A 27,635-nucleotide genomic window follows, 5' to 3' on the forward strand; every position below is an offset into this window, starting at 1 on the left:
TGATTCATGTCAAAGAGAGTTAGTCACTTTATTCCATGGTCAGCAATATGACGGCACAGAAAAAAATAAAAATATTTAAAAAAAAAGTATTAAATTTGAGAATGTTATGTTGAATGAAGTTGTTATGTGCTTTGTATAAAGCAGAAATTCTGCTAGGTTTAAGGTAAAAGATGAGAGAGCAGGTGAATGAAATGATGGAGAAAGCACCAGGTTGTTTATTATGTATTAATTACCACATTAAACTGTTTAAAATAATAATTAAAGCTAACCAATTTATGTAAAGTTCTTAATACAGATGTTTTTTAAGGACAGATTGGAAGAATAATTTATTGTTCTGATTTGGTAAACCACAAAAGCAACTTCTTTGAAAGGAAAGAACCCTTAATATCTCTCTCTCTCTATATATAGATATATAAATGATGATAATAGGTAATCCACTGGGGTACTGTTCTGATGGTGGCGTAGAAGCAAGAGTCAACTTCCTGGACCAAAAAATACTCTGGTTAGAATGATAATAGACTGGGAAAGCTCTCAGTCAAGACAAGGATCCATCTCTATTTTCAGAATAGGAATTGCCTGTGTTCCAGAAAGCTATTTATACATCATGTATGAGAGCTCCTTCTCAAGAGAGCTTTTATCTCTCTCTCACTGAAGTGGATTGTCTCAGATGGGATTGTACCCTATTCTCAGTAAACAAAATCTCTTGAACTATATAATAAGATCAGGAGGACTGCTATACCTCAGAATGAAAGACTGAACTATCGGGATGGCTTTATTATACAGCTTTGCCTACCTCCATTCGTTATAGAAATCCTCAGTGCAGGGTCTTGCATTTTCTATACCTTGTCTATGCAGTCTAGCATGTTTTTTGGTTGTTGTTTACTTCTTAGTAAAAAGAACTGAATGAGTGGCAAAAAGATGCGCAATTTATCATATAAAAAGGTGGATGAACACAAGTGATGAGTACTATTTTTTATTTTTAGCCTGCGTTTTGGCAGAAAAAAAAAAAAAGTGGAAAAATGCATTATGCATATTATTATTGTTAGTATTGATAATGTTGTCATTGTTTTTAGGCTGTAAGAAGACAAAAGAGCCTTGAACAGAGTATTCAATCTGCCCAGGAGACTGACAAAACCCTCCGCTTAATCCAAGAGTCTCTTGCTGTTATAGACAAACAACTAACAGCCTACATTGCAGACAGAGTTGATGCAGCACAAGTGCCTCAGGAAGCACAGGTAAGTTATATACAGGTTGAAATGATGTGTTTACCAGTTTTCTCAGTCAGCCACAGAGTATTTGGTTGTCCCTCAGCCTCATGCTACTAAGGGGGATTTGCAACACGATCAGTTTGAAAGTGCAAGTAAATTTTATGTTGCATTACTTTGAGAAGGTCAACCTAATTCTCTAGTAAATTTGTATTTTCCTTCTGCTTTTTCTTGTATTCCTGTCCAGAAGATGTAAAGAACTATAAATGTTGTAGAAGACTATGCAGTAACTTTAAAATGACAAAGATAAACAATGTGACTCTTTAAAATCGAGTTCCCATCCCAGAACGAAAGAGCTCATCCTCTTCAATACTCGTATATGGCTCTTTTACAAAGTTGATTACATGGCCTTGGGATTCTCAATAAATTACTGAAGCATGGACAACATTGATAATTATTTCATAATGTGCACATAAATGTGCATGTATTTCCATTTTTACAGCACATGTAAACTGATCAGAATCAGCTTTTCTTATTCCCTAGAAATGGTTTATTGAACCTTTGAAATAAAATTGTACATCTAATTCTCATTTTTACTTTTTATTGTTTGCTCTAACACATCTACATTACAGCAGCATTAAAATGGTAAGAATACAAGTTTAAATAAAATCAAATATCTCCAGTATAAAAAACAAACAAACAAAAAACTATCAGAGTACAACATTATATACAGCAACTTTTCTGTAGTTTTCACTTGAATTTAGGAAGACAGGTTACAAAAAAAAAAAAAAAAAAAAAAAAAAAAACCAACAGGAAAACATGAAAACAGATGCTTCAAAATGATTTTCAGATGAGGCATTATTTCGAGCATGCCTGTAGAGCTTAAAATCATTTTAAAATATGGGTATCTTGCAAGGAGTAGCTTATACAATCTTAATTACATTCTGAGCTGAACATATGTAGCCATGAAAATCATCTTTTATCTCTCTTAAATATTAATGTTTCCATGTCTTTTGAATTAAAAGGTTGATAGACTTACCTTGCAAATGCTTTTCTTGTGTATGTATGTTTGTAAGCACATATGGGCATTTGTTTGTGTGTCAAGAAGTGATATTTAGAAAACAGGATTGTATTTGCACTCAGTTTTGTTTGAAAATGATTCTGATTTACTTGCTAACTTACATAAATGTAAAAATGGGATTAGACAACTTTCTCAGTATGAATCCTGAGCTGTTAGTCAGCAATTGAACTTCTGAAATTATTTTACTCTTTGCTTTAAATGTGAATAACGTAAATGTTTTTTACATGAAACAGGACACAAATCATCATTTTTTAAAGTTGTATTTGTTTAATTTCTCATCTTGTAATTACATAACTCTGTTACATAAGAGAAATTTGATATGAAATTATGCTTTTCTTTTTGGTGTATTTGGACCCTATAAATGTTAACATTTTTTAGTGTTCCAAATATCCCATGGATGCATCTGGTTTATGTGCATCCTCAAATGCAAGTCTGGCAATGACCACAGACTGTGTCAATGGAAGTAATTCTGAACTTCAACAACTGAAGCAGCATAAAACTTAACCAACCTTAATTAGCACACTTTTTCATGGGAGTATTTCAGTTCATTGCTTTTGCAGAACTTATTTTCATTCTTGAGATTTTGTTGTCTGATGTTGAATTCACAAGATTATATTATAACCACACTGAAAAAAAAAAAAAAAAAAAAAAAAAGGGTGGTTTTTTTTTTTTTTTTTTTTTTTTTCCCTTTCATGATTTTATTTTAAGTTACAAGTGGAAGCTAAAGGAAAAAAAGTAATTAACAAGTGAACAAATTCAGCACAAATAATCAAGATCTTTGAAGTTCAGTTGTGAAGTTCTTTAAAATCATTAGGGAAAAAGGGAATATACAATTAAGTTTATGCAGGTAAATATACTGAATCATTCCATAAATGAATGGCTGTCCTAAGCAGTGGCAGAGTAGGCACATTTCCTAATTTTCTAAGACTCTGCTGGCACAGCTCTGTTGTGGAATTGAAAACAGCACATTCATATAAGGCATCCTGCAGTACTGTCTGCACAGCTGGACAGGGAATCTTTGAGTCAGTGATGATGGTTTCTAGGCAGAGGTCAGTTTATCCATGCTGAGAGATTTAACAAACTGTTCAGCAATATGTACTGCATTTCTTAATAAATAAATAAATAAACCTGGAAGAACTGATGATCAGAAAACTGTTGAGGGCTATGGAGCTTTGTGTGTCTCTATGTTTGCTTCAAAAATTCAAAACAGTTTAGAGCTTTGATAGGAGGAATAACCTTTGGTTCAGCTAATCAGAAACAAATCTGAGAAAATGAAATTATATTTAGCTCTTTTTAATTGAAATGATCAGTTTAGTTTATTCAGAAAGTTGACATAAAGAAAAAGGAGTCTTCAAAGTTAAGTATATGATACTCAGTTTCTATTATTTTTGGAATGTAAATTCCATGTGCTTCTTACTCCACCATGTGGTTCAGAGATTTTAACGCTCTACATGCACTGCAACCCAACTGTTTCTACTTACTGGTTCACTCTAAGGACAACTAAAGATTCAGACAAAACAATTAAAAAAAAAAAAAAAAAAGTAGATAAATCATTTCAGATTCCTCAAGGTTCAATTTATTATAATAATAAAAGCTAGAGTAAGGTTAAGCCTAAAACAATATTTCAGATTTGTTTGCATGGTTGATCTCATTATCCCAACTGAGGTCTTTTTAACTCCTTTAAAATACTAAGAAAATACAAGGAATGAAGTCATCGTCACAGGAATATTCCATTTGCTGACTTCTTCAAGTATTCAGTAACTGACAGGAAAAAAATAAATAGATCTGTACTGAAAATATTAAATTTATGTGACAAAGTATTTTTGAGATAATTATTTGCAGCTTTTTTATTATTAAATAATTCCTGGTGCAGAGAGAGAAAGCCCAGTTTGTACCGCTGTTTAGTCTGGAAGATATTCCTTTTTTTATATTATGGGATAGAAAATACACTTCTTTCACTTCTCACCTGAATGAATAACTTGTCTGTTGTTCTCCCTGCAGACATAACTAAAATTCATTCTGGAGAGTAAAAGAAAAAGTACCATATTTTGTCTTTTCAGCAAGCTTCTTGAATCCAGTTCAATAGTGTTAAGCACTACACGCCTTACTATTTTCTAAGTAATGATAGTTATTAATCGGTTGTTAAAATATCATTGTGGTATGTTCAAACCAAAGTTAATATGATAGTATGATGGCAGAGTTGCTCGGTTATGTGATATATTACTTGACAAGAATAATGCCATGCGTCATTGTCTTCAGACTAACATTTTGAGACAAAGACTGCATGGTTATCTACCTCATAAAATGTCTAATGTAAAAGATATTTGTATCTATTTTTCCTGTGCTGGAAATTTTGAGAATTATTTTGTTCAGCTGTATGTATAAGATGAGGTCAGAAAGGAGCTAGTTACTAAGCATTTTTTAGTAAGTTCTTTTGAGAACTTGCTAATTTGCTGATCTTGCCAGCATAGTGAATATTGACTTGCAAGTCCTCCCTGCATTTTGAATTTCTGGCAACTAGTATGAAATATCATACAATGAGGTCAGGCAATGTAAAATAAAGACATTTTGGAGGATAGCATGCAGTATAATACTTGATCCTTAATCCATTCCTGAAATAACAGAGCCAACAGAGTTTCCTTCTTTTGCAAGGAACAGACAAAACAGACGAGGTTTCCTGCAGTTCTGGGGTAGAAGGCAGTATCTGTGCCATGAGAAAGCAGTTTCCCCAGTGTTTTAATGTTTTACTGATTGTCTTTCAAACTTTTTTGCAACTTGCTGATAATAGATCAACTGAACTATAAGCTGTTTTCATAGTGTAGTCTTTTCAACACTACTCATACGCAAATATGAGTGTAATATTTGCAGCTAATATTACTATATTGTTATTATATTACTATAATGTAATATTTGCACCTAATCTTTGCAGCCATTGTTCTACAATATTGATTCAAGATATACTCTCACATTTTTGTATTTTTATCCTTTGATACATTGCTGGCTTTTTAACTAAATACCAGAGATGCGTGTATTTTGTGGTTTATGCCTTTGTTGCAGTTTTTTTTTTTTTTTTTTTTTTCCAGATTACTTTCCATTGTTATAATTTTGCTGATTATTCCTGACTGACATTTCTTTGTTTTTGTATGTATCATGACTGATTTTCTAATTATGGTAGCAGGTAGCAGGAAATGACATATAATCAAGCTTTCTGTTGCAAGTGTTATTACAGAGTTTGCTTTTATCCCCTACTAGCTTTTTTTCTAAATGCTGTTCTAGATGCATAAGATTGCACTTAGATTTGTACCACATTCTCTCAGTTTTCAAATAAGACAAACAATTATGTTGGTTCTTTTGTATTTCCTTTTTCTGACTGAAGATAGGAAGGGTTTTCAACTAGCTATAGTGCCAATTTCTGCTTTTTTTTTTTTTTTTTTTTTTTGTGTCAATATATCAATACTCTGCATTTCACTGTTCATCTTTCTAAAATTAAGACTAGTAATTCAGGGAAATAAAGTATTCCATGCCCTGGAGACTGAAATCTTTTTGTTCTAAAAGCGGTCTTTATGACAATAGGCACAATCTGTTCATTTGGTCATATATATACAAATATGTATATATAATAAACTAATTATATTTACAGATATATATACTCACACATACATATATATGTTTTGTGAATTCATAAACTTTCTGAAAAAAAATGCCAGTCAGAGATAGAAAATGAGCATCCTTAACCTGTAGGACATGATAATTTAATTACAGTGTTATTTATATATATATATATATACTACATTGTGTTGTGATGTTCTAGAAATGAAGGCAGTTCACACTGCAAAGATTTTAGTCTTTAAAAGACAAAACAGACAGGAACCACTGAGGAAAGCAGAGGTGGGAATAATAGAAATGAAAATAAATGTTTTCATATGGACATTTGGAAGAAAGCCATGTAATAAATTCATGAGTCAAAATGAATGAAAAAAAGTCAAAACAATCATGTTGAAATTGAATGAACAGGGGCATCATAGGCAGGTGTTATGAATTGTCTTATATTCAGGACTGATTTAATCTTTCTGCTGAGACTGTGAATAGCAGTGGCGAATACAGAAAATCTTTACATGGTATAACCTTTACTCATTTGTTTTCAAGCTTTCCTGTAATGTCTTTTTCTTCCCTAATTCCATATTTTGGAATTAGAGTAGGTTATGCAGAGTAGGTTATGCTTCATCTCTCACCTGCAGAGAAATCAAAAAATAAAATAAAATAAAATAAAAATAAAAATCAATTTTCATGCAGTGTCCCATAATACCTAATTTCATAAACACTGCTACTTATCTGTACTGTGGTGTTCTGACCTATTCAGATAAGAATCATTCAATTACATGCTTTTCGGAGTCACTGTGAGGTTGAATAAAGTAAACTGGAAAATACTACAAAGTTAATTGATGAGGTGCAGAAGAAAAACATTTGAAATACTCGATTTGATGTAGTGTATTTTAGTAGCATTTAGACTTCTTCCTTGTATATATAGTTCTGACTTCCATCAAGAAATGATTTGGCTTCAAGAGCTTTCACCACCAAGAGCAAGTCACCACCAAAAATTTGGTCCATTTGCTACTCAAACACATAAGATAATCCTGTTACAATTCTAATATACCTCAAGGGCAATATTTTAAACTTAGACAAGGAGAAAATAAATATTACAAAATAAACTATTAAATAAACCTTTTTGCCATGTATTGCATTGTCCTTTCAATTGACCTTCCATGCTTTCTCAAATCAAATATCATATTTTTTTTAAAAAATCTGTAGTTTGCTCTAAATATTACTGTTCATTCAGTAAATCACCATGACAAGTAGAAAGGAAAATACTTGCTATGTACATGCAGGATACTTTGATCAGACTTTGCTCAACCCGCCTGCTGATGTTGTGAAAATGATAAAATACAAAAATAGTGAAGCAAATCACTTTTCTATTTGTGTTTTTCTTTTCTATGATTAATTCTTGCTTTTCTTCCCAATGAAAATAATTGCTTTCTTTCAGAAGAAATCTTTATTTTTGCATGCAGTTTAATCACAGTTCTCTTTGCAATATTATATAATTATTGTCATGTCAGAGAGCTATATGCTTGGGAGGGAGAAGAAGGTTTCATTATGATCAGAAGAAACTAGACTGAATAATTTACGGGACAGTGAACAAGTAATTCTTTGAATAATTTCCTCTAGTGATCCAGTATACATCAAACTACTTTTAATAAACTTCAAAGTCAACTATTAACAAGATAAACATTTTCTTGAAACATTTCTGATTATAGTCTTTGCTCTTCAATAGAAAATACAATCTGAATTAACAAGCCATGAGATTAGTTTGGAAGAAATGAAGAAACGAAACCGGGGCAAAGATGCTGCCAAAAGAGTTTTATCTCAAATCGATGTGGCGCAGGTATGCAAATTTTATTTCCTCCATTTTTTCTTCCGTCATGCAAACAAACAGCCTTAGTAATACTGTTACTATAGTGTGTAACATTCTTAAGCTATATCTTATGTTTTAGCTGTTCCTTTCTAATAAGGAAATTAGAAAAAATAAAGTATACAATTCTGCCCATTCTTCTATTACAACCTGACTAACTAGTTGGCAACAGTTTTAGAATAGACATAGCTGGCATAATCAACTTGTACGGATGTTGATTAAAGGTTGTTTTGAATGTGCTGCAGTTGCTGCAGGGGCTTTTTGATATACCCTTTGAGGTAAATGAAAATATTTAGAGTTAAAGATACTGTTTTTGAAAGCTTCGCAGAACTGCATTTAAATTGTGATGAACCAGATTTTAAATACGTCTTTGTCCTGTATTTCATATATCTTCATTTACAGCGCACAGTGTAAGTGGGAGTGGTGGCAGAACAATAACAAAGTCTAAGCTGAGCAGTGCATTGCAGTCATAGATTTAAAGTGTTAACTAATGCATTATTTCACCTAGCTTAATATATGTAGAGAGCTCTGTTTGAAGGAGACTTAATTAACATTTAAGAACAATACACGCTTTTACTGATTAATCCGTGATGGGTTCTTAACTGTTTTTTTTCTTTCATTTCTGGCCAAAGTTCTTCAGACTGCAAAACAAACTGTTGTTACCATTGTTATTAGCAATGCCATTGTTCACTGGGAAAGATGAAGAATTTGGTTATGATATTCACAGTAAACAAGACCATATTTTTCTTCATCTTTGTCAAATGTTTCTAGGTATTTTAGCTTCAGTTTTATATTTTATTATGAATAAAATGAATGCCCTTTTAAAAGTTATTTAATTCAAAATGAGAAAGTTACTTTCAATGTTTCATCTACAGGACTAGCTTTTCTTTGTTGAGAATACTTGTGTTTCCTTATGTCCCTGTCTTCCTTCACACTAACTCACCTCCTGATGGTCTCCATGGCAGCTACCATGTTGCCAGTATTTCAAAAGTGAAGTGTAGGCATCAGATGACTTTGTATCTAAATGTTTGTAAATTCAACAGCATACAAAGGAGCACCACCCTTTTTGCATGTATTTTGTTTTTCTTAATCTATCTTTGTGCAGATTTTATTTTATTTTTTCCCCTCTAAAGGCTTCTATAGATGACCAGATATACCAGTTTGAGTTTTGACAAATTGGTGGGATCATTTTGAAAATCTATTTCACTTACACTAGCTAACATACGAACAAAAACTAGGAAATTTACATGGATGTTAATCACAGTTGGTGCATGCATAATGTAAGTATGCCCCAAGAGGCTGAAAGCTAGAACCTCAGTTCCAAATATTTCTATTTGATTTTAGACCAGTGAGCTCCCTTGAATTCTTTCCCAGATTTCATAATATCTATCTTTACTTTTTACTTATTTTTCCTGAAGAGCATACTCACATTTAAATAACAAAAGCATTTTTCTTTTATGCTAAGAAATGCTTGTTTGTCTTAAATATTCATTGTAATATTAGTTCAACTGTCTAGGCAGAAAATAAACAATTACGGAAAGAAGTAGCTGCAGTGAAATTCTGAAACTGCAGTTGAACTCTGAAATAGCTGTTCAGTGACCAAATTTATCCTGACTTTCGCATTATCGTAGGTTGAGAATTCTTATTTTTGAAGATAAGTGGAAAAGGTAGAATTAGCAAAATAATAATTTATTTCTACCAGGGTGATTTAATATCTAGTTAGTCCTACCAGGCTAGAATTATTATGCAGAAGAGGAATCTTGTCTGAGGATGTGTTTATTTTGAAAATTTGATACCAATACCTTTGTGGAAAGAAACACAGCAGGCAAATGATGTTATTGTTTCTTTATGACTTTCATTTGTCTTTTAAGATAAGCATGGTGTGTCATAGTAAAAACAAAAACAAACAAACAAAAAAACACTATATCAAAAGTGATATTGTAACATTATTGAAGATAGTAAAATGTAAACAAATGGAAAATCTCCAAAAATATTTAATTACCTGTAGTTTCAGTTTTGAATAAAATACAAATCTTGTGCTTCTAGCTAAGTTATTTTTCTCAAAAGAAACAATGAATGATACTGAGTTAGTTGCGGTCTTTCCTTTTCTCCCCTCAGTTGTTTCTGTGATCTTCCTTTATACGGCCAGCCAAGTTTACCTGACCCTAAAGTTTGAGCACTGCCATCAGTTCAGCTGTTGGTATGACATAAACTTGGCTAACTACATTATATATGCATTTAAATAATTCTCTTGTTACTTCTGACCAAATAGCTGTATAGTACAATGCCATGTCATCAGCAGTAGCCAGAATTCAGTGATAAGTAACGTGAACATTTAGTGATGCTTCCTCAGTGATTTGCAGTAGACAAGCTTCTGGGTCAGAGGTATTTAAAAACACGTATCTAATGGCTTTATGAATTCTTGTAAACTGCTAGAATCCACAAGTTCATTGAACACAATTTAATTGAATGCTACAATTTGAAGTCTTCCTTTTGTTCATCTTGTATTTCCTGTAAGTTTAATTTGGTGTCACCTTCTTCATGATTTTGAGAAACAGAAGTAATGTGCTGTTCAACTTTTTGCACACTGCTAATTTTACTCACCCTCAGTTGTCCCTTTTCCAGACTGACTAATATGTTTAGATAGTACCGAGACCTTGAGATACATAGCTTTGATTGCCCTGTCATTCTTCTTTACACATTTTCTATTTTTACAGTTTCTTTTTGAGGTGACGGGATCAAAACTGCACAGTGTTTGAGCACGTTGTAGCTTTATACAGTGACTTTTATACAGTGACATGTATTTTCTCTTTTGTTCCTTATGTTCCAAATAATCAATTTGTTTTTTTTTTGGTTGCTTTTAAGTGTTGGCCTGATATTTTCTTAACTGTGAGAGATATGTAAGTATATAATGTAACTATTATATTTATCTCTTATAACTCCAGTGAGAGTTCTGTTAGACAATTTAGATCCCAATTGTATATAAAGCTTAGTTTATGAGTTTGTTTTTTATTATTATTATTATTATTTATTTATTTATTTATGATGCTCATTACTTAATTTTGGCAGGATTAAACACTATTTCTCTGTTTTTCTCCTATAGACCTGCAGTACTCTGCAATCTTTCAGTGACTCCTCACAGATGACTTTCTACCACTAGTATCATCATTCTCTCTCTTTTCTATGTCATTTTTAATGTAGTGACCAACACAAATTGTAGCAGATAAAGATGGGGCATTGCAAGCTTCCCCCATGACTTGATCTTCATCAAGTTGAAGTATCACAAGAAGAAAAACTAATTATGAATTTAGTGTAGGCAAACACACTGAAGAAAAAAGTGAGATCATTTATTCTAATTCTGTTTCCTATTCCCGTGCATTTGTTTACTTATTTATCCATGGAACTACTTCCTTCCTTACCCCATTGGATCTCAACTTCATTAAGAGAGTTTAACAAAGAATGTTGTCAAAAAGAAATGTTAGAAATCTAAGTCCTTCCAGTACCTAAAAGGGCGCCTATAAGAAAGCTGGAGAGGGACTCTTTGTCAGGGAGGACATGGGATAACAGTTTTAAGCTAAAAGAGTGTAGGTTTAGATTAGATATTAGGAAAACATTATTTACTGAGAGGGTGCTGAGGCACTGGAACAGGTTTCTCAGAGAAGTTAAGGATGCCCCATCCCTGGAGGTGTTCAAGGCCAGGTTGGATGGGGCTTTGGGCAACCTGGTTTGGTGGAATGTGTCCCTTCCCATCACAGTGGGGTTAGAACTAGGTGATCTTTAAGGTCCCTTTCAACTGAAACCATTCTGTGATCCTATAATTAAGGTTTCTGTGGTACCTAGCATTATTTTCTACTCATATTAGAATATGATTCCTGGCTCTTTAATAGAATTCTAATAAACATGGTAAGCATGATTTCTCTTTTCAAAATAATAATAATAATAATAATGAATAAAAAATAAATAATGCCATATGTTTTTATGTATAGCCCAATTCTGTTCCTTATTGTAGTTCTTCTGAAGTTTGTATAGTACAAGAAACAGTGTATTGGTATAAAGTGTCCAAGATTTGAAGACAAAATATCAAAACTGTGTTTGCAAATGCTGAGTTCCTATTTAATTAATTATCCATTTCTTAGTGATGTTCTATTTTTCAAACAGTAGAAAAACTTACCCTACGAGTAGTTTGCTCTATAATTCTAAAGAGAAATTAGTTCTTATTCCTGTAGATAATTAAAATGCTCTTTCTTTGCTTTATTTCTAATTACTTTCCCTCCCCCCAAGGTGTAGGGATCATGTGAATAAGCAATATAACTAATTGACAAAGATAACAAATTGTGAAAATTGTGAAATTAGGAGCCATGCTTTTCATAGATTTATTATTATTATTATTATTATTATTATTATTATTATTATTATTATTATTATTATTATTTTCCTTCAGATCAGTTTCTTCTTCCTCTAGATTATGGTGGTGGGTTTTTTCTTTTTCTTTTTCTTTTTTTTCTTTTTCATTGAAATATAGATTAAGTTTTTGCATTAGATCTACTTATGGCCCAGCAATTTTATTTGAGTTTTTTAAGGGACTAAAATATTCACTCCTAATTCCCTAGAAGCAGCAACATGGTAGAGAGCTGATGACCATCCACTCTAGAACAACCTGTATTATGTTCAAGCCTCTAAACCTCCATTTTGTTCGCATCCCCAACATTATACATACTGGGTAATATGAAAACTTTCCCTTTATTCAGTCCATTACACAGTCTCTTTTGTCCCTGTCTCTACTGCTTCCGGTGCCCTGGATGATCTTTTTCTTCCCATACAGACCAAAATTCTCTGCTGCTGGTATTTACTCAAAAAAGATTTCAAATGCTTAAATGAGGAATTGTGCAGATTGAGAATGTTTTCTAAGAATGCTGAAATGGATCTACAGCTTGTCTTCAATATTGATTTCATTTGACATTTAATATTCATTCCTGTTTACTTTTCAGAAAAAGCTGCAGGATGTCTCTGTGAAGTTTCGCTTGTTTCAAAAGCCAGCCAATTTTGAACAACGTCTACAAGAATGTAAAAGAATTTTAGATGAAGTGAAACTGCAGGTGCCCAAGTTGGAGTTGAACAGTGTTGAGCAGGAAGTAGTACAATCACAGTTGGATCATTGCATGGTGAATATGTAAAAATACATATAAAAGTACTGTCTTTCCTGTCTGTTCAGTCCTTAGAATGTACAGTATTTTCAGCTATGATTTTAATATGCCTGTGAGAGGAATTAGAAAGAGAAAGATTTAAGAGGAAAGTTATGTGATGAAAGTATTAGGAACCTCTTTAGTTAACTCTTGATTAGGGGGTGGGGGTCTGGTTAGGAGGTGGAGAAGACAGAGAGAAGGGATTTATCCTCCTTGTCCAATTTCCCATGTTTGCAAATGAGATTAGAAGAACATTTATATGTTTAAAACTGTGTTTTATTTCAGAGCTTGCCAAGCTATGATAGCATGGTGATATTTCTGTAGCAGTCTTAAAGTAAATTATTTTTCCTTTTTATATGGTGTTGTCTTCTTCCATCATGACAAAGAAATGTAGGATACTTAAAAGAATGAAAAATCTTGAAAATATGAATTTATATGGAGAAAGCTAAAGACAACAATGTTATTTGGAATTCAGGATGAGAAACAAAGTATCCGTTAATCACAAAATTTACAAAAATAAAATATTCTAATTTCAGTGTACTTTCAAATGATGTACACTTTCAAAAGATGTACTTTCAAATGAAAAGATGTAGTTTCAAATGAAAAGATGTACTTTCAAATGAAAATCCATATTTTCAGAATTTATTCAGTCATGGGGTACTTTTGAGATGACTGAATGAGTACTACCTTGCCTCAGGAAAAAACGTGACTTCTGTATACATGTTCCAGTCTCAGCTATGCCCTGATTGCATGCCCCAACCAAATAAATTTGGAGCTATATACTCCAGGGGTGCATTTATAGTTAAATTATAGCAAGGTATTATAGAAGAATGCCTGGTTGTATGCAAACAACCCAGAGGCTGTGGGCCTCTCCTCCTCCTTGCAGAGGGTATGGCAGTATCTTGTTCCTGCTCCAGCAAAGGGATTGGACTAGATGATTTTTCAAGGTCCCTTCCAATCCCTAACATTCCATGATATTGTGACTTCCACTATATGAGAATATAAGTCAGGAATTCTTTCTAATCCTCCCTTCCCATCTTGCATATGAGTTTATTTTCATGGATGGGATCTATTTTCCACCGTGTGCTAACATCATGGAACGCTGTAATACATGGGGTTGCGATGCATGCAATGCCTGGTTTTCTAGCCAGGAAACTCAAAACACACAGCAAAACCATTGCAACTTTCATAGGATGTCATTCTGTGACTTTTTTTATGGTACAGGAGCAAAAGAGACGTGAATATGTCCTAAAGAATACAAGGAAAACTCTGTATCACTTGAATACCCTTGTAATGCTGTACCCCTTATTGTTGACAAGAAATAGAGATAAAGACAAACACAGTTTTGATAACAGTAAAATTTTAACAGCAAATATCAGGGCAATTAGATCCTTGTCTCCAGCTGTTTTTGTTTTGTTTAGTTTTTGTTTTGTTTGTTTTCTGGCACTTTGGCATGCCTGAAGACCGTTGTTTTTTTTTTTTTTTCCTTAACTTCTTTCAGACTTAATGTAAGAATTAAAAAAAATTGGAACAAGTTGATTCTATTTATTTATTTGTTTGTTTGTTTGTTTGTTTGTTTGTTTTTAATGCAGGTACCCTTAAATTCATATTTTTATCAGAATTACATGGTAATTAGAATCCCTGTGCTTAGTTTCACTCAGTAGCTAGCCTTTGTAGCCCCATAGCTATCATGTTGTAGGAATATGTTTTTAGATCATTAATCTCTACAAAGAATCTCATGATATTTGTTTTAAAAATCTACTCATCCCATCAGATGTGACCAGTGTCTATCACACAACAGCTTCCTAATTTGTTGGCATGTTTTTAGTGATGAAGAGTGTATCTTTTATATAGGGTACCTAGAGAGTAGTTGGTTTATATACTGCGTTTAAGTAAATGAAAAAAAATAATCATGTTGAGAGTCATCTTGGTAATTCGGAGAAAATGTGCTTGGAAAAAATGTCTTGTCTTTAGTGTCCAGGTATACTAGACACAGATTTTACGTACAGCTGAAAAAAAAAAAAAAAAAAAAAAAAAAAAAAAAAAAAAGTATTGTGTAATTTATTCTGCAGTTCTGTCAAAGTGTACAGGACAGTGTATTTATTTTCCAACACATCAACACATGATAGCGAAATGGCAGAACACACAGAATTAAGCTAGGCATCTGTGGTGGTATCACATGAATGGGCAGCCGAGCTCCACGAAAACTGTTCTCTCACTCTCCCTCCTCAAAGGAAGAGATTGAGAAAACATGATGAAAAAGGACTCAAGGGCTGAGATAAGAACAGGGAGATCACTCAACAGTTATCGTCACAGGTAAAACAGACACAGCATAGGGACATTAATAAAATCCGTTAGCTATTACCAGCAAGGTAGAGCAGTGAGAAACTAAAAGCAAACCAAAAACACCTTCTCCCCATCCACCTCTTCCCCTCGAGCAGCACAGGGGAATGGGGATTGGTGGCTGGGGTCAGTCCCTGACTCTTCATCTCCACTACTCCCTCATGGTCACTCTGCCCCTGCTCCACGTGGGGTCCTTCCCGAACTGAGCCTGCAGGGGCTGCCCACAGGCAGCAGCGCTTCAAGAACTGCTCCCACACGGCTCCATACCATGGGGTACATCCCCCAGGAGCAAACTGCTCCAGCTCGGGTCCCCCACGGGTGGTCTCCCCCCAGACCCCCTGCTACTGCGTGGGCTCCTCTCCATGGGCTGCAGCTCCAGCCTGGGGCCTGCTCCTGCGGGGGCTCTCTATGGGCCACAGCCTCCTCCAGGCCACATCCACCTGCTCCACGTGGGATCCTCCACAGGCTGCAGCGTGGAGATCTGCTCCATGTGGGACCCATGGGCTGCAGGGGCACAGCCTGCTCCACCAGGGGCCTCTCCACAGCCAATGGGACAGCTTTTGGGTCCTGCTCACAGAAGTCACCCTTGAAGCCCCCTGCTACCTAGGCTTTGCCATGTAAATGGAACATCTCAAAAATAGTTTCCTAGAAGGTTTACGTTTCCCATTCTTTATATACCTCTGTGATAATATATATTCTGCATTTCCATGGAGTCTCTTCCCACTGCTAAGTTGAGTGGAATTTCCTTTTTAGAGGAAAATTTAATCTTAGATTAAATAAAATAATAAATTCAACTTCTATTTACATGAATGTTAAATTGGGCATTTATGTGGCTGGTAAATTGCTTGAGATACAAAGTCATGTTTAGCTGATGATACTTTCTTCCTGTAGATTTAAGTTTGTTGACAGAATTACACTTGATAAATGTAGGGAAAAACCTCTACCCTACCAGTCTCTTGATTTAGTAATACAAAAAACTGTTAGATTTTTAAGTGACTTTACTTGCTATTTATATAATTTAAATACATTCAATGAGCTGTTCAAGTTGACAGAAAATGTTGTTGTTTTAAATACTGCATTATCTAAATCAGTTTGAAAATTACCTTTGTCATAAACAATGACTGATGGCATGTATTTTCTATAACATTTATACTCTTATATTTGCTGACATGTCTGAAAATAATATTGGTAGTGATAGGCTGTTCTGAATCTCTTAATTTGATTTCTGATTTAGAAAAAGTGATAATTATTTCTCATAAACTTTTAATTGCACTTTATAGATACAGACACACAAAGGGCGAGTTTTTCTCTACCCTTACGTCACATACCTGGTATCTGATGAGCACTCTCAACTCCCCAGTTTTCAAAGGGGAGAGGGAGGTGCTAGATGTCATGCATGATGGTGTTTTTTGGCAGCAAATGTTACAGAGAAATCTAGTGCATCTTTCTAATAGCTTTATCTTTTCTGTGATCATTTTATCATTCTTCTTTTAATGGGGGTGTTTCTCTTTCATATTTCTGTTTGATTAGAAATTATATAAAAGCCTTAGTGAGGTGAAGTCTGAAGTGGAAACAGTGATAAAAACTGGGAGGCAGATTGTTCAAAAGCAGCAAACAGAGAACCCAAAAGAACTGGATGAAAGGCTTACAGCTTTGAAGTTGCAATATAATGAATTGGGTGCAAAGGTAAGCTGTGTATTTGGTAATACAAAATTACGCTCTCTTTTTAACTGGCAAACTGAAGAATAATCTTGGTATGGTAAGTTAATGAGGCAAAGGCAGTCATCAGAATGGCTATTGAGTTGTGCTGAGAAAAAAAAAAAAAAGAAACTTCTAGAAAAATAATAATAAAAAATGTTTTATTAAAGTTTAAAATTATACTTCCCAAGTCTTTTTACCTTTTTTTATTTATTTATTTTTATTTTTTCCTAATAGTTTGTTGGTTTGGGTGGAAGAGGGCAGAGGTAGGTGTTGTTTCCTCTTAATGCCTCAGTCACTAGTTTCAAAACACGTCAGGTCAGAAAAATACTTTTTGTGAATTGATAACTTTTTTATATATATTTTATTCCCCCAATGAGCTACTTGATAAAAGAGAATTCTAGTTTTTGTTTTCTTCTGCCTCTGATTGTTCAGATCTTTAAGTATTTTGCTTCTCTTTGTTGTTTTCCAGAAACTGACCATAAGTTCTTGCTATTGCAACTTTCCCCAGGAGGCATTTGTGTACCACTCTGCTTTGCTTCATCTGCCCTCTGGACTTTTAACTACAACTATGCTCAGTTCTTGTCATAACTATTCCCTTGTTTAAATCTCATGGAAAACCCTGACTTAGCTGTTTGCTGTATCCTATATATATATATGAATCACATAGAATATCTTTTATGAGCATGTGGAATAACTGTCCCATTGTTGAACATGTCAGATATCAGATATGAGCAAGCATTTTATTATTATTATTATTATTATTTTAAATTATTCATTTGTCATCCTCTGTTCCATAGGGATCATTACATTTCTTCATGTTGAGCAACAGTGATCATCCTTTGATCTCTGTCATGAGAACCGTATTGCCTTGGAATATAATTGTTTAGAAAACTTGTTTTTTAAAAAAAAATTCTGACATTTGTACAGTGCTCAGTTTGACCACTTAGTGTGTATTAGCATATAATTAGGAGGAGTACATGAATACATTCCAAATATTCTCTTACTTCAGCTTCACCAACAGAAAAATAAAAATAAAATAAAAAAATTTGGGAAACTATAAATGATTAATCAGTCAGCATGTGTTTTAAGCACATGATGATTATTGAGTTCCACTGATTACAATAACATAAAACAAGTTTGGGAACTTGAATTAAAACAGGTCTCTGTCTTATTAGAACATAAAGGTATTAAAAAACATCAAGATTCTTGAGTGTAAAGAAAACTGAAAAGTCTGCTTAATTAAGGTGTGGAGAGCTATAATTGGAGATTATATATTTGTTTTCTCCATTATTTTAGAAACGACTGTAGCATTTGTTCCTACATTGTATTGAATGTATCTGCAGTTAGACAGGTGCCATTATTTAAGGAAACCTCTCAACTAATGAAGGAATAAAAATGTGCCATTAGGAAGCCATTAGTTATCTGAAGTGAGAAATATCAAAAACTGACGTCTCTCAAAAATCTGTAGTGTTGTTTTTGCCTTTGTTGTCCTAGATTTAATTTTTCACATTTACTTTCATATATAATGGTAGCTGATGGTTTTAGAGGGTCACAAATGCCAAAAATTAGAGAGCTGGGATAATAACTTAGCCATTTTCAGCCCTAATTGATTGCACTGAGTTTAGAGAACCAGGGCCTTTCTTTTGAAGAAGATTAAAAAAAAATAAAATAGTAGCTGTAACTAATAGTATCTCAGGACTGAAATGAGTTTCCTTAGGGAAAACACATGTTCAAGTGTAGACTCACTTGTGTGATTTCATATATAGTGTTTCAGTAGGTCCCCTATATTTAAAACGATGCTTAATAAGCACATTCTTAAGAGTGTGTGAGAGGTATAATTCAGTAATTCAAACATGCTGAAGTGTTGTTCTCTCAAGTGGACAAAAAAATTACAATAACTTCTACTAATTTTGTACAACACCTACTGGAGTTTTGCTATATATTCTATGTATCAATACTTGAGACCCTGAACCTAGAAGTATTTCCCCTTGAAAAGAGGATTTTTTTTGTTGTTGTTGTTGTTATTTTTAATTTGCTTCTTTTGTTTTTAGCATATACATATATGGATATCTATTCCTATCAATAAACCTAATTGATGAGGTAGTAGCAGATTATAAACCTCTTTTTGGTCTGGAAATGAGTTTTGTCTGTCCAGAAGTTTTGCCCTTTGTTTTTAGCCAAATATGCTTTGAGAACATGATATTTAAACTTTAGTGGTGGCCTCAGTGTAAATAGTCTTGAAATGAAATTACAAAAAAACAAAATGTGTTTAAATGTCATGTGGTAGTGGTTGCATTTAATGTAAGTATTCCATGCCTGTGCTTGCGTTCACTCATTTGTGAATTCATTATTCTCTCTTTGACAGAAACACATGTATGCATATATACACAAGTAGGTACAGTTTAGCTGGTGTGCTAGTTGTGAGTAGCTATGATGTAGGGTCTGTAGCATGCTCACAAATCACTTTATGATAATTCAGCAGAAGATGGGGCTAGACTCTCTAAAACAAAGTGACAGTAATAATGTTCTCACTGTTCTCCTAAGGGCAATGCATGCCAGAGTGATTCCTCACAATCCCAGTGCTGCACAGGAATTTGACTATTCAACTTTGGCTGTATTTGGATGTGAAATACCTATTTTTGCCTTAAATATCTTTTTTTTTTTTTTTTTTTTTTTTTTCATTGTATTCTTATTATTACAGACAAAGATTATTGCAAGTATATCATTAACTTGGCTTAATTTTTTTTTTTAAATATAGAGTATTGATATCAGTGTCTGGAACAGAAGGCCTTAAGGTGGCACTGTTTCCTATTTGTCTTTAGAAATACATCTTTATGTTTAAAGTACAAGCAGGAACTGATAAAGTTGTAACCTCCAGATATACACAGTGTGCATAGGAAGAGTATATTATTGACAGTGTATACAGAGTTTAGAGATGTATAGAGCCATACAAATATTTTTTTCAAAAGCCATCATAGTTTTAGAATACACTGATACCAGTTTTGGATACCTGATATTACTGTAGATAATGGTACTTGCTGTCAGTGGTTGTACTGTTGGAGAAGATCTAATCTAAATATGGAAAAAAAATTGAAAGTGTCCCCCTGCAGCCCACCACCCTCCTCCCCTCCCCCCCAAAAAATAAAAATAAAAAATCCTAATTTCATGAACAACAGAAATAGTCTTACTGTCAACAAGTGGGGAAAATTAATCACAGTGTACAAAATTAAGCAAAAACAGGGTCTTGATATGGGCGGTGGTAAGCAACTAAAATAAAGTGTAACTTAGAAGTTCCAGTTATGATACGCTTGTATTTATTCAAGATGAATTTGCTTTTATTAATGATTTTACTGTTTTAAGGGAGAAATACAAAGGCTGCAATTAAAAAATGCATAAATAAAAATCAGTGGCTACAATCTCAATTACTAATTGACATGCAAGGTTATTTCTTTTAAATGTTTGTGACCTACTGCACTTTTTCAATCCACCTTCATTGATCAGCATTTTGTTTTAATTTCAGCAGAACATAATTTATTAATTCATATTTTCTAATTACCAATCTCTTAATGCCCATTGTGGTGTAAGTTCCTATGTGAGACCCCTTCACTTAGTCTTCTGCCTGCTCTGTTAAATATTCAGAAACTTACCTCTTCCTGAACACGCTCAGAGGCTTGTAGGGAAGATCGTGTTCCTCCCATCCCGCAGAATGTTAACCAAAATACCTTAAAGGACAGTCAAGACAAATACTCAGCCTTCCTTCCAGGCACCAGTTCTTTTAATATGCTTAAAATAACTTTAAAAATAGTACATATATTGTCCATATTACTTCTCATCCAGAATGTTCAGCATATGAAAATACTGTGGTAGTTTTACCGTGCTAGGCAGCTGAACACCACAACCGCTCTCTCACTCCACCTCCTTAGAAGAGGAGGGGAAGAAGTAAAGGAAAGAACAACTCACGGGTTGAGATAAGGATAATTTAATTAAAGAGAAAAAAAAAAATATTAAGGAAATATTATTATTAATTAAACAATTCAACTAAAGGGAAAAAGGGGAAAAGGGAAGAGGGAGGGGGAAAGGGAATAACAAAACAAAATAAGTAAAGGCTATGTGGAAGTGGAGGGGAAAGAAATCACTCTCTACTTCCCACAAATGAGCGATGCTTGACCATGTCCTGGAAGCAGGGCCTCAACACACGTAGCCGGTGTTCGGGAGGAGGACAGACGTTTTTGCAACAAGAGCCCACCCCTCCCCTCTTCTTCCTTTTTTCACCTTTTATTGCTGAGTGTGATATCATATGGTATGGAATATCCCTTTGGTTGGTTTAGGTCAGCTGCCCTGGTGATGTTTCTTTCTCACTTTTTTGGCCACCCCTTAGCAGGGTTTGAGCTGATGCTGTGCCAGCAGTGCTCAGCAGCAGACACAACACCAGTGTGATACCAGTGCTGTTCTAGCTACAAGTGCAGAGCGCAGCACTGTATGGGCTGCTGCAGGGAAAGTTAACATCCCAGCCAGACCCAGTACAAATACTAACTGAGAAGCAGTGAGGGTGAAGTTGTGAACATGGGTAGCTGGAAGAGTGGAAGGAAGTGGTGGAGTATATGACTTAGATAGGCCATAAAGTTTGGAAAGTATAAAGAAAAACATAAAGGTGCTGCAGATAAGTCTGTGGTGAAGACTCCCAAGTAAAAGCTCCAGAATCAATTTCACGGGACTTGAGCTGGGTGACAGGTTACAGGCAAATGTGAGCAGGGGTTGGTGCTCTAAGGAAACTAGAGGTGACAAAACAGATAGGAGATGAGGAGAACAAAGTAGAGAGAGGGCGATGATGGGGGATTGTGGACTGTGGGAAAGAAACTTGGGTTTACAGTGTACAGACTAAACTTCCTTTAAAAAATCTGTAATACAGCCTACTCATAGTAAACGCTTGTGCAGCTCTCTAGGAAAATGTACATTTTACCTTTTTGTTGTTGTTGATTTATTTGGAACAGAGGTGCGTAATCTTTAGTCAATGTCAAACAGATTTGTATGGGGACACGGTATTCCTGGACACCTTGGTTTTCCTGTTCTCTGTGAAAGCAAAATCTGTCCAAACTACAAGTGTTCCTATTGAAGGATGTGTATGAGTCTGATTCTGCTCTGGGAGCATCATACTAAAGTTGCAGACACATTTTTTAAAAGGTGGTGGGAGGTGTGTGAGAGAGCTTTAATAAAGAACACACCAAAGAATGTAGTGCAAACTGAATGTTCCACAGTAACCCAAACAGATGTTGTTACACCATAGAAAGGATTCTACAAATTAGGGATGTTTCTGCTGATTTTTTGTTTGCTTTGAAAAAGAAGAAAAAAAATCCTTTGCAAAAATACTACATTTAAAGACTGTTATTCAGATGACAAAAAGCTATTCCAAGAAGTTCAAATCTTAAGTTTAACTGTGCTGCCTTAGTTTGACATCATTCAATGACTTTTGTGCTTGAAGATTTGGGGGTTCATTTGGTGAAGAGTCTTTTTTCTTCTGTATGGTGTAGTTACACAGATAGAAAATGTTGAGTATTCAATATGACTATATAGCCATCTGTATGAAAATATACTTACTCCTTGAAGGATTTTGACATTTATGCTGTGTCTCAGGGAAAGCCTGTTAATTCATCTGTTTTAAATTTTGCTATTTTTAATTTTGTTCTAAAGTTTACTATTTATGACTTCAAAAGAGATGAGGGGGTTTGCAGGGGTCTTCTGCTAGATCAAACTAGCCTCTTTATGCACATATTTTTGTTATAGGTACTTGCATTCTAGCAGCAACATTGCAGATACTGAGAGAACTAAAGAAAGATGTATTAAAAGTGTGACTTGGCTTGTAAAATTTAAAGTCAAACTTTTATATGAAAGTGGCACATAGAATATACTATATGAGTCATCAAACCAGTTAGACTGAAGAGTTAAGAAACACATGTTTTATTTCCGCAGGTTACAGAGAAAAAGCAAGAGTTAGAGAAATGCTTGAAATTGTCCCGGAAGCTACGAAAAGAAATTAATGCTCTGACAGAATGGCTTGCAGCAACAGATGCAGAACTGACAAGGAGATCATCTGTGCAGGGAATGCCTAGCAATTTGGATGCTGAAATTGCCTGGGGCAAGGTAACATTGCAATACACACTGTACCTTTATATATCTCAGTTGATGCATATTAAAGAAAGCTCAAAAAAGAGAATGAAGATTATAGCATTTTAATTTACAGAACTTTGTAACTTTTAAGGCATTATCTTGCAATAACATTAATGCTCAAAAAGTTTTAATCATATTAATCTCTTTACATATATATACTATGGAGGTCTATATATATGTATCCATAGCACAATTCACCTCCATACTGCAATAATCCTCACTGAGATGAATTTAAAGATAGAAATTCATTTTTCAGGGAGTACTATTAATTATCCATCCAGTATCTATGTAAATAGAGATGCCTTCTCTTTCATCCCATTCTACTCATGGTTAGAAAAGTATTAAACATCCAATAAATGAAAGCTTAAGGATGTCAGAAGGGTGCATATTCCATGTGTTCAGATAGCAGCCAGGAGGTAGAATATTTGTTCCCTTACCTTGTTTGTTCTGTAGCTCATTTGTTTTCACTCTGGGAGCTTCTTACTTCCATGTTACCTCACTTCAAACTCTTAGTTTAGGTTAAAATTCAAATCCTAAAATGGAACTTCCTCAAAATTGCTACATATACCACAGATTACATAAAAATCACAAAGGGATGTAAGAGTTCTACATCAAAGTGTGTATCTCTCTGTGTTATAAAGACTTTGCACAGTGCCATTCAACAGTAGCTAATCTAGTTTATATTCTGCATATGTAAGGAAAATCCATTCTAACTCAGAACATAAGCAAACCACACTGTCATTATATACACATAACAAAATCTGTGGTTTTGAGGAAACCGTGGTCATCAGTATCCAAAGCTTTAAACTTCCAAATAATTATGTGCAGTCAGCAGCATTCTGAGTAAGTGCTCCTATATAATTTCAAAACAAGACAACAAAAAACTGTAAACATTATTGTTTATTTGTGGGGAAAAAAAAAAAAATACCACTTCAGCTTTGCTTAAAAGGACAAATTATTTAAACATCTTACCAGTTTCACCATACTCTATAGGTATGGTCCTGAATAATGTGCAGGCAACTTTATAAATTCTTTGAAAGGTGTTAATGGTTTCAAGCACTGGTGTACAATTGGCTTCTAGTTTTCTGTATTTTTTTGAATATGTGTGTATTTTTGTTTTGTTTTTAACTGCCCCTTTCAAGCTTTCACTAACCCTTTTATAAGATGCCTTCAGCCTTGAAAAACACTGGTACTTTATGAAACGAGTAACAAGAAAACAAGCAAAAACTAACAAAAACAAACAAGCAAAAACACTACAAGTCTTTTGTGAGATATGGAGCGTTTTGTCATCAGTCCCTAAGAATGACAGTGTTTTAAAAGTAATGTCTGAGCATATGTAAAGATCAGGTTTTTCTATATTACAGTTACTTCTTTGACTATTACTACTTTGGCTTTGGAACAAAAACCTTGATACCCCAACTTGAAAACCCTAAGATACCCCATTCCTGCATAATATTTTCTCATTTTCACTTGCTGCCTTCACAGTAAAATATTACGCAGTTCCTCTCATCACTTTTGATCAATATTGTGATCTTATCACACATAAGATAGGATATGTCAGAAATTTAAGAGATACTGTATTAGATAATGATAGAGGTTTTCCATGCCTCCAAACTAAACTGCGAGTTAGTCCATGACTCAGTCCATTTACCTGGTAAAGAAAGTAAAAATAATCTTTGGTGTTGCTAAACTACACGGTACATTTCTACCAAAACAGAAATATAAACTGTGTGTTCCTACGTACTTTTTCAGGAAAGTTAATTCAGACATGTATAGCTTCACAGCAGGTTAAATAGAAAGATTTGTCTTTGATAACATTTAATTGTTAGATGTGAACCTTAATGCTTCAGAAATAGCATAATTAGAACTTAAAGTCTGATGATTAGCACAGTTACACAGTGGGAAGTCCTTGTTATGTCGCACTTTTGCTATGACAAGTACAACATATTTTTACCTTATAACGATCCAAAAAAAGTTAACAAAAGCTAATAAAAATGAGAAATGTAACCTGAAAAATATATCAAGCAGGTGAACTGCTCTACATACTACTCTTAATGCTACAGTATTATGAATTCTTATGAGGAAATGATTCATAAAGAGTCTCAAAAAAAAGAAATCCTAGTAACAAGCAAATTTTGCCCTCAACTCCAGTGTATACCCCTAATATAAGTCTGACATCATGTAGTACCTCAGCTCTTCTGCTTCAGTCAGCTGATCACTAAAATGATCAGCTAAACAACTTTGAATGAAAACAGCTGCCTCTTCTTGAACTATGTATTTACTGCATGTATTCACAGTTCCTTTATCAGGATTGATTCTCCTTAGGAAGTCCAAGCCAATATTCACATAAATATGAGCACACTTTTAATTTTGAACAATCCAACAAATAGTGTCAGTGGCAGATTTTATCATTCCAAATATAATATGTGCAGATATTATATGATATTATTATATTTTTCCCAAAATAATCTTCTCCCACTAAAAGACAGGAAATGTTTCATGTTACCTTGGACACTTTAAAATCATCGTGAGGACTTCACAAGTAAGTACGCCACTGATACTTCTATATTGATTTCAGTGTGGCATCATAAAAAAGGTATGTCAATAATTAAGTCCCCAGAAACAGGTTTGCACAGTATCTGATTAATGTCACAGCTTTGGGCTTTGTACTTCCTGATTAAGTAGCCTGCTGAAGACAGTAACCAATCTAATGAAATGCACCAGGAGATGAATTAGGCCCAGCAGATTGCCATTGTGAGGAAAGTATGCAGAAAAACTAACATGGAAAATGGCGGGGGAGAACTCAACAGAATGAATGAACTGAAAATTAGATGTGTGCAGCAGTAAGTCTAACTTAGCAGAGAGATCATAATCTTTTTTCCTTACAGAACAAGGTAACAGTTATATTTATTAATGCACTCATTTCTAATCCATTTTCAGTACCCAAGAGTTTATAAAAGTGAATGGAACTCAGGGGAGTTCAAAGATAATTATAGAAGAACAAAATCATTCATGAGAACATTGTCTTCAAGTTATAGACACCTAGAAGTAAAAAGGAGTGTCCAAGTGGAGCAGGAAATGACATTAATGAAAAGCAGCAATCTTTACATGAAGGGAAATGTGTTATTTGTGCACATCTAGAATTTTTCTAAGGACAGAACAAAAACGTGTTGGCTGAGTTATGTGAAATGAGATGAGCAATACACCAAAGACTGAGTTGTCTTTTTACTCAGTAGAGAAAAGCTAAATCTTTCCACTTGAATTCAGTTCTGTTATAATAGATAAGAAAAATGACATGCAAGTTGAAAAATAGTCATTAAATATTCTATATTAAAAATCTATTTATAATTAGAAGACTGAGTTAAGTTAGTGAGCATATTTATCATGGAAGACATTAATCATTGTGGGTTTTATTTGTCTTTTAATCAGGAGCTGGCCTGATAAGGTTAGATTACCAGGAAACCATATTCTCCAAAAGGAAAAGGCAGGTGGTATTACCAGGAAAATCTCTGTCGCTCCCTGCTATCAGCAATATAATTCTTCTAGTACTTTAATGTTATATTTCAGCTAGAGAACATAATACCAGTGAGTATAAAGTTAGCTTTAAGTACTCAGAATTATATTAGCTAACATATTTAACACCATATTTCCTGTCAGTAAAATCAGTGAAATGGCCAGAATGCAATAAAAAATAGAAGATGTGCTGTGAATAAACAAATAAATGTATATAATCAGCTATTGAGAAGGCCATAATGTCAGTTTCTCATTAATTTTGTAATCCCACCATTTATTTTAGATACCTTTGAATTATTAGCATTACTTTTGAGTAATTCACAATATACAGGTTTTGTGGAGGCATAACTTTTCTTCTCTCCTTTGTTGATTTTGAATTTTTAAATCTACATATCTAAACTACAAATAAAAATTATAAAAACAAAACATCATCCTTGTTACTTAGTTACAATTCTGGTTTGCCTGAAAAAAAAAAAAAAAAAAAAAGTAATTAAAGTAGCAATTTAATTTGATACACAACAGTATTACTGTTGTGAACTACCACTCAGAAACCCTCTGAGATATGGGTCCAATACTATCTGTTATGTTGCAATGAATAAGATGTAAGTAGACTGTCACTGGATGAAGAAGGGTCACATTTAAAAAATAAAAATGTTATCAAATAAGATATTATGTATGTTATTTAGAAGATCTGGAAAAATAATAATTATTAGTTTACCTGGGATGTAATGCATTATATACTACAGGGGAGGTCCTAGCTGACAATGCAGTGTGGAATTCCTGCTGTCATTATAACCCTGCTAGTTGAATTCAGTGGGTCCAGGATTTCATATGTAAGAACTCTGAATAATTGATATTTGAAGTAATTGGAAGATGGCTTTTTCACTTTGATGTTGTGTTGATGGCCTCAAAGTTATTTGTTTGTTTGCTTGTTTGTTTGTTTGTTTTAAAGGTGGGAAAATTGTTGTTGCTTAGTT

At 33.9% G+C, this 27,635-nt stretch overlaps 1 protein-coding gene across 9 annotated transcripts in view; it reads left to right on the forward strand.

The window, feature by feature from the left end:
- The window catches only part of DMD (dystrophin), a 1,227,136-nt gene that overhangs the window by 540,397 nt on the left and 659,104 nt on the right, over nucleotides 1-27,635 (forward strand). For all 9 annotated transcript variants that reach the window (XM_035333326.1, XM_035333348.1, XM_035333385.1 and 6 more), the window contains 5 exons: nucleotides 1,074-1,235; nucleotides 7,616-7,726; nucleotides 12,742-12,915; nucleotides 16,810-16,965; nucleotides 22,948-23,118. In XM_035333326.1, the coding sequence (XP_035189217.1) occupies nucleotides 1,074-1,235; nucleotides 7,616-7,726; nucleotides 12,742-12,915; nucleotides 16,810-16,965; nucleotides 22,948-23,118 (774 nt within the window). The remainder of the gene's footprint in view (nucleotides 1-1,073; nucleotides 1,236-7,615; nucleotides 7,727-12,741; nucleotides 12,916-16,809; nucleotides 16,966-22,947; nucleotides 23,119-27,635) is intronic.

This window comes from Oxyura jamaicensis, chromosome 1 (assembly GCF_011077185.1).
Source record: "Oxyura jamaicensis isolate SHBP4307 breed ruddy duck chromosome 1, BPBGC_Ojam_1.0, whole genome shotgun sequence".
Classification (NCBI taxonomy): Eukaryota; Metazoa; Chordata; class Aves; order Anseriformes; family Anatidae; genus Oxyura; species Oxyura jamaicensis.